A 13,909-nucleotide genomic window follows, 5' to 3' on the forward strand; every position below is an offset into this window, starting at 1 on the left:
AAAACAGTATGGAGGTTCCTCAAAAAGTTGAAAATAGAGCTACCATATGATCCAGCAATTGCACTACTGGGTATTTACCCCAAAGATACAGAAGGAGGGATCCGAAGGGGTACGTGCACCCCGATGTTTATGGCAGCAATGTCCACAATAGCCAAACTGTGGAAAGAGCCAAGATGTCCATCGACAGATGAATGGATAAAGAATATGTGGTATATATATACAATGGAATATTTTGCAGCCATCAAAAGGAATGAGATCTTGCCATTTGCGACGACGTGGATGGAACTGGAGGGTATTATGTTGAGTGAAATAAGTCAAACAGAGAAGGACATGTATCATATGACCTCACTGATATGAGGAATTCTTAATCTCAGGAAACAAACTGAGGGTTGCTGGAGTGGGGGGTGGGGTGGGAGGGATGGGGTGACTGGGTGATAGACACTGGGGAGGGTATGTGCTCTAGTAAGCGCTGTGAATTGTGCAAGACTGTTGAATCTCAGATCTGTACCTCTGAAACGAATAATGCAATATATGTTAAGAAAAAAAAAAGAAGAAGAAGGTAGCGGGAGGGGAAGAATGAAGCGGGGGAAATCGGAGGGGGAGAGGAACCATGAGAGATGATGGACTCTGAAAAACAAACTGAGGGTTCTAGAGGGGACGGGGGTGGGAGGATGGGTTAGCCTGGTGGTGAGTATTGAGGAGGGCACATTCTGCATGGAGCACTGGGTGTTATGCACAAACAATGAATCATGGAACACTTCATCTAAAACTAATGATGTAATGTATGGGAATTAAGATAAGAATAAAAAAAAATTAAAAAAAAAAAAGAAAATGACACCAATCAAAAAAAAAAGAAAAAAGTTATTACATGCTCTAACCAAGAGATGGCACTTTGGACTAAGGAGGTATCAATGGAGATAGAGGACTAAGGAGGTATCAACGGAGATAGAGGAGAAATAAGGAAGAACAAAGTGTATAGGATGTCTCCTCAGTTTTTGGCTTAGGTAAATAATGGTTGTTAATCCTTTCCATATACTCAAAGCCAAAGAAATATTTTTAAAAGTTAATAATCTTGTGATATTCTTAGTATACTTCTCTTTAAAAAATCTAGTAAGAACTGTTTCAGGATCATATTTAAAACATACCTAATTCTCTACTCAGCCATAAAAAAGGATGAAATATTGGCATTTGTGACAACATGGATGGACCTAGAGGGTATTATGCTAAGTGAAGTAAGTCAGAGAAAGACAAATACAATATGATTTCACTTATGTGGGGAATCTAAAAAACAAATGAATAAACAAACAAAAAGCAGAAATAGACCCATAAATACAGAGAACAAAGTGATGGTTGCCAGAAAGAAATGGAAGATACATGCTTCCAGTTACAGAATAAATAAGTCACAGGGATAAAAGGTACAGCATAGGGAATACAGTCAATGGCACTGTAATAGCATAAGGTGACGGATGGTAGACATACTTGTGGTGAGCACAGAATAACACCTAGACTTGTTGAATCACTATGTTGTACACCTGAAACTAATGTATGTATTATAGTATGCCAACTATACTTCAATTAAAAAAACTAATGTATGTTTAAAAAAAAAAAAAGCCTCATATAAGATATACGGTCCTCAGAAGTTCAAGCAAACTCATAAGGATGAATAAATGAGGCTAATTGCATTTTGTCTTACAAATCAGTGTTTTTTTAGGGGCGCCTGGGTAGCTCAGTCGGTTAAGCGTCTGCCTTCGGCTGAGGTCATGCCCCCAGGGTCCTGGGATCGAGCCCCCCATCGGGCTCCCTGCTCAGCGGGAAGCCTGCTTCTCCCTCTCCCACTCCCCCTGCTTGTGTTCCCCCTCTCTCACTGTGTCTCTCTCTGTCAAATAAATAAATAAAATCTTAAAAAAAACAAACAAATCAGTGTGTTTTTTAAAATTCTAACATGTAATTTTTTTTTAAGATTTTATTTATTTATTTGAGAGAGAGAGGGAGGCGCGGGTGCATGCAAATGGAGGGAGGAGCAGAGGGAGAGGAAAGAGCGAATTCCAAGCAGTCTCCCCACCTAGTGCAGAGCCCAACCAGGGGCTCAATCCCACAACCCCGAGATCACCACCTGAGTGGAAGCCAAGAGTTGGATGCCCAACTGACTAAAGCCATTCAGGAACCCCAAAAATTCTAACACATAATTAACAATACTGCCTACAAATAAGATCAATTTCTAAATATCATTTATTGTGCATTGCCTTCTTCAAAAAATGATTTAAGCTAGCAAAATGTCTGAATAAATTAGAAGTCAAGCCAATAAAACAGTCCAAGGATATCTGACTAACCTATGTGTTATCTAAAAATAATTCCAGAGAAATTAGGTGGAGATAAATAGTCAATTATGCTAAACAAATTTAAGTCTCACAACAGCAATAATTAAGGCTACTACAGATACCAACAGAGCCAGGCAAAATATAAACTACCTTGACAAGTTGATGAAGTGTCATTTCTTTCAGAAGGTGGTGTACTTGGACCGTTGAAATGATGTGAAGTTCCTTGGTTCAAGTCAATGTTTGTAAAATTCTTTGAATGGCATACACAACAACATGATGATGGTACTTCAGCTTTTTTATTTAAGCTTTCATCCACTGGCTTCCCTAAAAAAAATGAAAGAACCCAAGTTGTAATATTTCTCTTTAAAAAACATTAATCTTCCTCCGCAACTACAGTGAGCGACCACCCAGTCTGCATGAGATTGAGAGGTTTCCTAAGATACAAGATTTTCAGTGCTAAACTGGAAAAGTACCTGGCAGATATAAGCAAGTCGGTCACCCTATCTCCAGCATCAAATTACAAGAGAGAAACACTTATACCAGAAACACTTATAGAGAAGTTATCATCAATTTACATAATTTGTAAAAATCTGGTAATAGTCAAAGAATAATAATGTTAACCACTTGGGTATTCATTTATATTGAGATTTATTAAAATATCAAGCAGGGAAGATTAAAATAAAGACCTAAAGTATATTCTTAATTACTACTATTTCCCTGAAGAAACAAAGCTCAATACATTAAATAATGTAAATATATAAAGGTTAAATCATTCCCACTTTATGTATCTATTTCAAATAGAAACATGTTTCATGATGTATCAATTCTGATACATGTATCAAAATGTATTTTAAGGTCAATATCCAAATAAAACAGGTAATTTTTAATACTTAAATAGAATACATAACCTTAACGGAGGTCTACATTGTGTGCCTACATGTATACTACCCTTGATCTTAGCCAAAAGGCCAAGAAGCAATGGCCTACATGTATAAATACACAGTTCACAGATACTAAAAAAAGGTGAATAATTAATCTATTTTCTATGAATAGTATTGACATTATTTTCCCATTTGTACTACATAAATACTACTAATTCTATTTTTCAGTCTCCCATTAAAATTTTAAGTTATTAACAGATTATCTCACTTTTCCCCAAAGAGTAACATCATTAACACTCAAAATGAACAACAAAAGTTATAAAATATTTATTCTTTAATAGTCTTACCAGGAGCACATTTCCTTTTAAAAAACATATATATACACACACACACATAAAAATACATATGTACATACCTACATACACTCATGGTTAACTTTAAATTCTCCTAATGCTTTAGGTCATATCCATCTAATTATGTAACTAAAATATATCCAATACTGTATTTCAGATTTATTAGGTATGTTAGCTAGTCTTTCATAAAAGTGAATGTTACTAGGCCTTTGTTAGCAAATCAAGTAAAAGTAATAGAAAATAATATGTATTTATGAAAACAATATTATAATAAACTTTTGCTTATCTGGCATCCAAACAAGTAGAAAAATCAATTAGAATATTTTCTTTATATATTCTATGGTCTGATGTTATAAAGAAGGGACAGATAAGGAAATATATTAAAGGATTTATTCAAAGCAATTATTTGTGTATGTTATAGCACCATGACAGGCCCATCTCTTACATACAAAATATCATAATCATTTTCATAATAACTAAGCATCCAAGATTCTTATTAGACTCTGAATCATCAAATAGACTATATTGTGTTCAAAACTGTTTTAGAATTAACAACATATTTTGCTCTGTAACTTGGGGCAACTGGATGACTCAGTTGGTTAAGCATCTGCCTTCTGCTCAGGTCATGATCTCAGGGTCCTGAGATCAAGCCCCACATCAGGCTCCCTGGTTCAAGCGCGTAGCCTGTGCTTCTCCCTCTCCCTCTGCTCTTCTCCCTGCTCCCTTGCTCACTTGCTCTCTCTCAAATAAATAAATAAAATAAAACAACATAATATAAAAAAGGAAGATATACAACTTATAAAGAAATACCTTAAAAGAGAATCTGTACTTAAATTAGCTAGCTAGAACATGGTTGAGTCATTTTGGATAAAAAGTACTTTATTAAAATATTTTTTTCTGGTCCCACTAAGGAACCTGAAGGTATCAACCAACTACTTACCACTAAGAGACTGTTGCCATGCTAAAGCAGAACAAAGTAAGGCTAAGCTTTTCCCACTTCCTGTTGGGCTCTCCAACAAACAATGTTGCTTACTATTTAATCCTCTGACAATCTATGGACACAAAAACAATAAAAATATCAATAAACAATTTACTTCATTAGGGTCTCTCTCCATCAGAAGTATAAATACAATGAGAAGTAAGGTTGCACTTCCAGGAGCACAGCAATAGCAGAAGGGAGAAAACCTAAACTTTATTCCTTTATACCTCTCCCTAAAATTATTATGGTCTTAAAAGCATATCAAGCAAAAAAGAAATGAAAAAAAGTAATTTATGCCTTAATCATTTCTGTAAAACTAGAATATAGTACATCAATATCTTTGATGAAAACTTAATGGAGGATACTGCTCATTGGAGTGTAAACTGTTAAAACCACTCAGTACAGAAATTAACAATTCCTAGGAAAGTTGAAGATCCCCAACTCTAACAAGTCCAGTCCTATGTATATACTCCAAACTTTTCACACATGAACACAAGGAAACCTGTATAAGAAAGTTCATAGCAGCATTGTTTATAATTGCTAAAGAATGTAAACAACTTAAAAGTCTATCGAAAGAAAATGGACAAAAAAATTCTGGTACATTCATATAATGGAATACTATACAGCAAGAAAAATGGATTAACAATCAACAGGCCTCTTAAAAATGTTAAGCAAAAAAAAGTCAACTTCTGCAGGTAGGTATAGTATCATATCATTATGCAACATTTAAAATATGTGAAATAAATACTCTTGCTCACAAACAAGATATAAAGTAAATATGGTAAAATAATCAGATTTAACAAAATTGGTTTACTTAAGTTTGTATATTAATTTTCTATATGACAACTATCTCAAAAAAATTACGGTGAGAAATATGCTGTTCTATGTAATGTATAGCAAATATTTTGTAGAAAGCACTAATTCTGCAAAGTAAATAGAAGTTCCAACTGAGATGAGAACATTTTTCAGAATGTTCTCCTTTGTCTCCATTATAACAATGGACAGATACAGTTTAGCAGTGATCAGTATTATTTTTCCAAGTTTAGATGTTCTTCAATGAACCCGGCAAATATTTTCAATCCATTTACTATCTGGAAAAATGAATGTAGTCTCATGAATTATAAGCACCTGTATCTTAATATATTAAGACTTAAAATAACTATTGAAAAATACTTACAGAATTCATCATAGCAAGCTGTGATGGGTAGGCTTTATAAGGAAAGGTAATCTTCACCCCACCAATTGTATATTCAGACCAAACTGAAGACATAATGCTTTACTATTTACTTCAGATTCCTAACTGCAACAGAAATGAAAATCAATATTGAAACAATACCAAAGAAAACCAGATATCCAACACTAGGACAGATGTCTGGAAATAAAAATCGGAACAAGTGTTTAAGCAAAACAAATGGGAAAGTAAAAGAATTTCCTAGTCTTATAAATCACAGTGGTTGACAGCATGTCTTGGAATCTGACAAATGTGGATTTGTATTCCTGCTGTGCCAAAGCTGTGGACTAGGAGTTAGTATAAACTCTAGACCAGGTTCTGAAAACAACTCATATACGTTACCTTGATTATGTCTCTTCACTTCTCTAAACTAAGACCCTTATCTGTAATAACCCCTAACTTAAAAACTGTTATGAGGGAGAAAATGCCTTGGCACTAAGTAGGTGCCCAATAATTCTTATTTAAAAATCAGTGGGGGGGGCACCTGGGTGGCTCAGTTGTTAGGCGTCTGCCTTCCGCTCAGGTCATGATCCCAGGGTCCTGGGATCGAGCCCTGCATCGGGCTCCCTGCTCGGCGGGAAGCCTGCTTCTCCCTCTCCCCCTGCTTGTGTTCCCTCTCTCGCTGTATCTCTCTCTGTCAAATAAATAAATGAAATCTTAAAAAAAAACAAAACAAAAAAAACTTCTCACTCCTCCACAGGTCAAGATCTCAGGGTCCTGGGATCAAGCCCCACATGGGCTCCCCGTTCAGCAGGGAGTCTGCTTGTCCCTCTGCCTCTCCCCACGCTAGTTCTCTCTAATAAATAAAATCTTTAAAAAACAATAAAGTAGAGGGGCACCTGGGTAGCTCAGTTGGTTAAGATTCTGCCTTCAGCTCAGGCCATGATCCCAGGGCTCAGGGATGGAGCCCCATATCTGGCTCCTTGCTCAGCTGGGAGCCTGCTTCTCCCTCTGTACAGAAATGTGCGCAAAACTCCAGTATCTAAAACAGAAGTGATCTACTTTAATCCCCCCACCCTTCTAAACCACCTTTTCTGAACCTAAGATACATAGATATAATTCAGCAACTGTGATCTCTTGTTATTGCATGTGGAAGTTTCTGTGCATGACTGCATTTTTCTGAAAAGAGAGTCCTTAGATTTCTCATTCCCAGAAATATACACTAAAGATATAACTGAAAAAAGAGGGGGTAAATGATATACACTGGTATCACTTTGCAAAAGTGAAAAAAAATAGTAAACTCAATCTGGGGATGGAGGGATGGTTGAAATAGCAATCCAACTGATTAGAAAGCCAGTAATAACCTTAACCATAGCCTGTGTGTTCCAAAAGAAACACTATTCTAACGTATTTTCCAGTTCTAATATTTTGTGATTCTGTGAAGCTCTGAGAATGAGATTTGGTGGAATCCAACCCTTTAATCTGAACCAACAACCCAACGCTGGCCTAGTTACTCGGATATAACCTGGAAATCAATCCAACCCCAGCCCCAGTTGTGGCAACAGGCATCTCAAAATGGGGTAGCTTCCCCCATACAATGGAATAAAGCAAACAAAAACAAAAACACATCAGGATTATCTGCCTCCCGCCGTCGCCCACAGCTGCCAAGAGTTAGCGCGAGGCCCCCGGCTATATTAACAGGCCTCCGCTCCCGGGGGCGGAGAACAGGTTCCCTTCTCCCCAGGTTTTCGTCCTCACACTTCCTTCCTCCCTCAGCCCGTGGAGATCCCAGAGTCCCTAGTGATCCAGTCCACACCGAGGGGCCAGCGGGGAGTTTGGGCGAAAGCAGAAAGCACTCTTCCCGCAGGCTTCGCGCTCTCCCCCGGGGAGACAGACTTGCCTGTCCTGAAGAAAACTGAAGCACCGCGGACTGGGCTCCGAATCACGGGAGAAAAGAAAACAGATATCCGCAAGCAAATACAGTGCAGCTCTGGCAAAGAGGGTCACAGGCCTCTCTCTCTTCCTCAGCGGGCTGCTACTACCCGGGCCTGATCGCAGGGTCGGGGGTGCTCAGCCTTCCCCCTCCAGTTCTCATCAGTCCTCTCAACAACGCTCTCCCGGACGAATTCCCGCCTCCCACCCCTTCGATTCCCGGCATCCAATCGCCGGACGAGCTCAGACAACCAATTACCTGCCAGGACTAGATATCAAGCAACCAATCCTGGCGCAAGGCTAGGAGACGAGCACTCTGGCACCCAATGGAAGCCTTCGTAATAAGAATGGACCCAAGGTACTTGGCGGCACCGGAAGGCGAATAGCAGAAGAGGGAACAACTCGTCCAAATCTTACGGATTTAAAGGGAAAGAGTTCTCTCCGTTTGACTTTTTGCAACCGGTTATTTAACCCGTGCATAGGTTTCTTGGAAATTCGAAGTCTCTATTCGTAAAGTCTGTAGACCAACAGAGTTCTCCGAGCATTCATCAGTACCACTCAATTCAAATTCGAACTTACAAGTAGCCGGGCTATCGAAAAGATTGAGGCGGGAATTGCCAGACTGAGCCAAACCAGGAGAAAAAGTTCGATGACAACCGTCTACAGGACCTCATAATATTTAAGTCTTTCCCAGATACCAAATTAAACCAGACAAACGCTCGCGAGGTCTTCCAGCACCACATGACTTCTACCTCTATTAAGGCTCAGCCACCTCTGTCCCTCCCGAGACCAGTTTATTCTTCTTTGCCAAGAAGTACACTTAAATTTCCTCAAAACTAGGTTAATCGTGATCTCTCTGAATTGTCATTTTTAAAGAGTTCCGTATAACCTAAACTTGGCTAAAATACTAGGGTCCTGAGACATTTTCTCAGATTCGAGAAACTGGTTTGGGAGAGAGGTTTGCGGCAAGAGGGTGCAGCAGGAGGGGAGCTGATTTGTTTGCCTCACTTTCATTTTACTACATTGTCCCCAAATGACAAAACATAGTCATGAAAATAAATTCTGCCCTTTACTCATCTCAGACTCAGAAATTTATCCTAAATAAGTAATCTAAAAGAAAGAAAAAGTAGTAATACCTCAATTTATAACGGTGCCTAATATTGGAAAAAAAAAAAAAAACTTCCCAGTATAGTAACAGGGGAGATGGTTATATTAATTCAATCATCATGAAGCCAATAAAATTATAAAAATAAATTACTATAAACCATAATTATAAAAATAAAGCAACTTGCAAAAAACAATTTCATATAAAATTAAATGAAAAAAGACTCCTCCAACTTGGTACTATAAATTCCATTATGTGACAATATGCGTGCATAAGCAAAGATGAAGAGAAAGTACTAAAAATGTAACTTATTTTTTAGACAGTGAAGGATAATTTATAAAAATAAGTCCTCAAAAATACCTTCAAATTGTTACTCTGCATTTATAAATTTTTTTAGTATCTAATCTTTTAAGTAACTGCTCCAGGGTAGCTATTCTGATTTTCCTCTCCTAAATTCCTAAGGCTCTCAACTGACTCTAACCTTGTATTGCCATTTGATGTATGTAGCATAACAGAAAGGGACACAGAATCTGGAGCCAGTCCTGGATACCAGTCCTTTGAAATGTCCCTTTCAAGTTAGTAGCAGTGAAATGAAACACAAAAAACTACAAGTTCATTTGAATAAAGAATATGAATGTTTATAAACCAATATTCAAAATAGCTGCACACATCTGTTTTCACTTGAATAAAAAAAATCACATTGTGACAAATCTTGTAATCTTAACTTAAAATACATGAATATTAACATTTACTAATATATTTACACATTTTATTTACATCATCAACAAATCTCATGAAAAACAGCATGTTATTTTAACACAGCAGGTTTTGACCAGTCTTTGAAAAGTGATCCAGGAATGTGCACTGCATTTAATTAGAAAACATATTTCAACCTTTTCTGATTTCCTAGAGGTTACCTACTCACTCAAAATATTCCAAAGCCTCAGTTTAAAAAATAAACAAAACAAAACAGGAGCAGTTGTATTTAATGTTAAAAGACTTATAAAACTGCCTTGTTTAAAAATACGAAAATTCTTACGGTATTTTTTAAGTGGATGATTTTACTTTTTGCATCAAAATTACTTAATTGAACATTAAGCATCTAATAAAAGTTATAAATATTCTATCATCTAGGATACTGTGTACTTCATGATTTGAAACAGCTACAAATTAGTTCTTATATAATACCCTTATGAGGTAGGGCCAGTAGTAATCCCATTTTACAAAGGAGGAAAATGACATGTGCCTATATGCTAGTGAGAAGATTGAAAAATTCCTTTTCTTAAAAACCACACTTCCTTATTAGCCTACCTAATTTCTTTTACAAGTGGTCTGTTTCAAGGCAGGGGACTGAAGGGGTTGGGAAGAGTGTGTCATTCAGGCATATCTCAGAAAGCAAGGAGAAGTAACTTCTATGTTAGATACTTAATTGAGGGGAAAAAATAAGGACTATGGTTTACCTGAATGCATCTACCTAATCAGTGGAAGTTACTAACAGAGGACTGCAAAATCCTTCAGCAACATGGTACGTTATGCTTTTTAATTTTTCCTGAGGTCCAAACACTGTATATATTTTCTTACTCAGAGATCTTCTAAAATTATGACGTGAACTATAATCCTGATGGCACAGCAAGGGCTCTTTAATCTGGTGTGTTTCACTGCTCTAAACTTTAATTAGATACCAATGTATTTCCCTCCACTGACCATTAGGTAAGTCAGTAAAACATTATAAAAATAAATCTAAAAAAAAAAAAAAAACTAAATGAGATCTCCTTTCAGGTTCTTCTCTGCACAAAGATGTTTCTGTAAACACTTCTAAATTACTATCTTAAAATTCCAAATTATTCAAGTATCTCTTTAAACATGTCTCCATATTAGTAAAAATTGAAGCAAATATGTAAAGTCTTAAAATTCTCATCTGTAATTCCATGGAAATCATTTACAAAAAGCTACTTGCCTTCTCAACACTATTTCTTGAGAAGCAGAATTCCATCTTGCATTACTATTACTTGCATTCCAAGTTTTAGCGATTTCTATTGGGTATTTAAACTCTTAATTTTTCCTGAATTCTCCCTTCCCTTTTTCTCCCTCTCATCATTGCTTCATTGTCACACTGTTACTAGCTGACATTAAACACTAGGGCTATCGACAGACTCATCTTTATAAGAAATTAAAAGCATGGCACTATTTCTTCATTGCAAAAACTAAATACAAGGCCAAATTCACTTTCTAGTAATGAGTTTCTTAAATGTGCTCCCAATAGGAAAAAAAGCTCCGCTGCTATAGTATAAACATACCAGCAAAGTAGATTAAAGAACTATCAATCAAATACAAGCAAACATAATTCTTAAAGAGAGTTCTAAATTCTATTCATGTTGAACTGAATCGTTTAATGATTCCAAGATGTTACTGTTCCCATTCAGTTTAGAGTTGTTTTAAGATGCAGATTTGTATCGACTATATGCAGCCAAACAGCTTTTTTATTTTACTTTTTTTTTTTTAAATTCCACTAACACTCATGTTTATTATTTCAATTATTGTGCTTTCAATACAGTGACAGAGCTGTACATCAGGATCCGTACTTCCAGTGTCCCCAGATCCATTTTTATAAGATGGATCTTTACAGATACCAGACCATCCACTGGGTTTCTCTTTTATTTGTTGAAGACCTAAAAACATAAGGAAAAAAAATAAATTAAGGCAAGGAATCTGGAAAGGAGTTTGGCCTTTATGTTTGAGATATTAAAGCAACTTTGAAAATCAGTTCCTACTTACGTGTGATAATTGGATCGATGTCTCTTGTCTGAGTAGCAACATCAGAGGCACAGACTTGCCCGATCTGGATCAGCAAAGACATAATATCCTCATACAGTGGAGGAAACGCTCGACAGAAAGAGACCAAACTCGGCAGAGTTGGCATGAAAAAAGCATACCGCTTAGCCTGTGTTAAAACTGTTGGAAAGAAGTTAAACAATTTTTTACTTTACAACTATAAATTCAACATACATGGCCTATTAAATATACTAAGCACCATGCTCTGTGCTGAGATTACTAAGTTATCTGATATATCCTTCAGGGAGTTTACAATCTAATAGTCAGCCATCATCCAACCTATAAATTCTTATTCTGAAGCACTGTGATAAGTGTATTACATGCATTATTTAATTTAATTAATTCTCACAGTTTTATAAATGAGGAAAGTATTATTATGACACCTCTTTTATACAGGAGAAAAACTCTTAAATAAACCATAGATTAAGAAACTTGTTCAAGGGGGCACCTGGGTGGCTCAGTCAGTTAAGCGTCTGCCTTTGGTTCAGGACATGATCCCAGGGTCCTGGGATCGAGTCGCACATCGGGCTCCCTGCTCAGCGGGGAGTCTGTTTCTCCCTTTCTCTCTCCCCCGCCCCACTCATTCTCTCTCTCTCTCAAATGAATAAATAAAATCTTTAAAAAAAAGAAAGAAAGGGGCGCCTGGGTGGCTCAGTCGTTTAGCGTCTGCCTTCGGCTCAGGTCATGATCCCAGGGTCCTGGGGTCGAGCCCCGCATCGGGCTCCCTGCTCAGCGGGAAGCCTGCTTCTCCCTCTCCCACTCCCCCTGCTTGTGTTTCCTCTCTCGCTATGTCTCTCTGTCAAATAAATAAATATAATCTTTAAAAAAAAAAAAAATAAATAAAAAAAAAAATAATAAAAAAAAGAAAGAAAGAAAGAAACTTGTTCAAGGCTACACAACCAGTTAGTAGTAGAGTTGGGATTGAACTCAGGCAGTTAAAGCTCTTAACCACTAAAAATAATAACAAGATGTGAATATGATGAAAAGAAAAATGAGCAAAGCATATGGGAGCACAAAGAAAGAATATGAAATTAATAAGTCATAACTTTAAAAGAATGAATTATACTTCATATCTTTTAGAGTAGTTTGTTTTCATACTATTTTACTCTACAAACCAGACAGCGATTAAAACATTAGGGTATGTTTTAGAACTTAAGGAAACAACTAATATACTTATCTCTTATTTACACATCATGATTATATTTTTCTGGAACACTAAGCCTTTGTAATAAATTTAATTTGCCTTCTACTGACCTAATGACATTTAGAAAGCAGATCTGATTTTCACTTGTAAAATATGGAAAGCTTTTTTTTCCTCTTAAAATTTTATTTATTTATTTAGAGAGCAAGCATGCACGTGTGCGAGCAGGGGAAGAGGCAGAGGGGGAGAGAATCCGGAGCACACTCTGCACTGAGCACAGAGCCCAATGTGGGGCTCAATCCCACGACCATGATATCTTGACCTGAGCCAAAGTCAAGAGTCAGATGCTCAACCAACTGAGCCATCCAAGCCCCCCTGGAAAGCTTATTATATTTACTTAAATCTATATATAATTAGTCACAAAATGAAAGATACAATTTGCCTACCTACTCATCTCCTTTACACTATAAATCACATTTGTAATAAAAAAATTTTCAAAAGAATAATTGAAAAAATGGTGTAAATTAAACTATTAGTGACACAGAAACATCATACTCCTAAATTCAGTAAAAATATGTACTACTTTATGTTAGAAGTTTTTGTTACTGATGTTGGTTGGCTACACACCTGTTAGCAAAGTTCCCATGACATTCACAGCTAAGCGAGCCACACTGAGTGACTTTGGTAATGCATACTGGATACACAAATGAGAAAGCAACTGGATAGCAAATATCTGCAATACAAAATCAAAATGTTACATGTTTCTGAATCCTTAAGTATTAAATTTTTTTAAATATTTGATAACTAGCAAGACTGGAGGGAGATTAAATTTTTCCTAAACCCCCAAAATGCTCATTACCTGTTTTTCAAGTTCTGGCTGTGCAATAAGCTCAGGTATGAAATCCAGACAGATGTGCATAGACGGAATACCTGCGACGGTCAGAGGTAAAAGCTCACATGGATAACCCTATCTCAACAAGAAAGGGAGAAAGAGAAAAAAAACTATGAGTCAAATACAGACAAAAATACACAGGGAGATTTTCTTCCCCTTCTTTTTTTTTTTTTTTTAAAGATTTTATTTATTTATTTGACAGAGACAGAGACAGCGAGAGAGGGAATACAAGCAGGGGGAGTGGGAGAAGGAGAAGCAGGCTTCCCGCCGAGCAGGGAGCCCAATGCGGGGCTCGATCCCAGGAC

General features: G+C 36.8%; 2 protein-coding genes across 3 annotated transcripts in view; both read right to left on the bottom strand.

The window, feature by feature from the left end:
• BRIP1 (BRCA1 interacting helicase 1) overlaps nucleotides 1-5,801 on the bottom strand; it is a 167,512-nt gene extending 161,711 nt beyond the window's left edge. Inside the window, exons 1-3 of the mRNA XM_044921824.1 lie at nucleotides 5,709-5,801; nucleotides 4,493-4,604; nucleotides 2,469-2,642 (exon numbers count right to left, since the gene is read on the bottom strand). Coding sequence (XP_044777759.1) covers nucleotides 2,469-2,642; nucleotides 4,493-4,604; nucleotides 5,709-5,801 — 379 coding nt within the window. The remainder of the gene's footprint in view (nucleotides 1-2,468; nucleotides 2,643-4,492; nucleotides 4,605-5,708) is intronic.
• Nucleotides 5,802-9,357: 3,556 nt separating this feature from the next.
• The window catches only part of INTS2 (integrator complex subunit 2), a 56,610-nt gene continuing 52,058 nt past the window's right edge, over nucleotides 9,358-13,909 (bottom strand). For both annotated transcript variants that reach the window (XM_044921927.1, XM_021704576.2), the window contains exons 22-25: nucleotides 13,572-13,679; nucleotides 13,340-13,445; nucleotides 11,515-11,691; nucleotides 9,358-11,408 (exon numbers count right to left, since the gene is read on the bottom strand). In XM_044921927.1, the coding sequence (XP_044777862.1) occupies nucleotides 11,239-11,408; nucleotides 11,515-11,691; nucleotides 13,340-13,445; nucleotides 13,572-13,679 (561 nt within the window). In that variant the 3' untranslated portion in view covers nucleotides 9,358-11,238. The remainder of the gene's footprint in view (nucleotides 11,409-11,514; nucleotides 11,692-13,339; nucleotides 13,446-13,571; nucleotides 13,680-13,909) is intronic.

This window comes from Neomonachus schauinslandi, chromosome 15, assembly GCF_002201575.2.
Source record: "Neomonachus schauinslandi chromosome 15, ASM220157v2, whole genome shotgun sequence".
In the NCBI taxonomy this organism is placed as follows: Eukaryota; Metazoa; Chordata; class Mammalia; order Carnivora; family Phocidae; genus Neomonachus; species Neomonachus schauinslandi.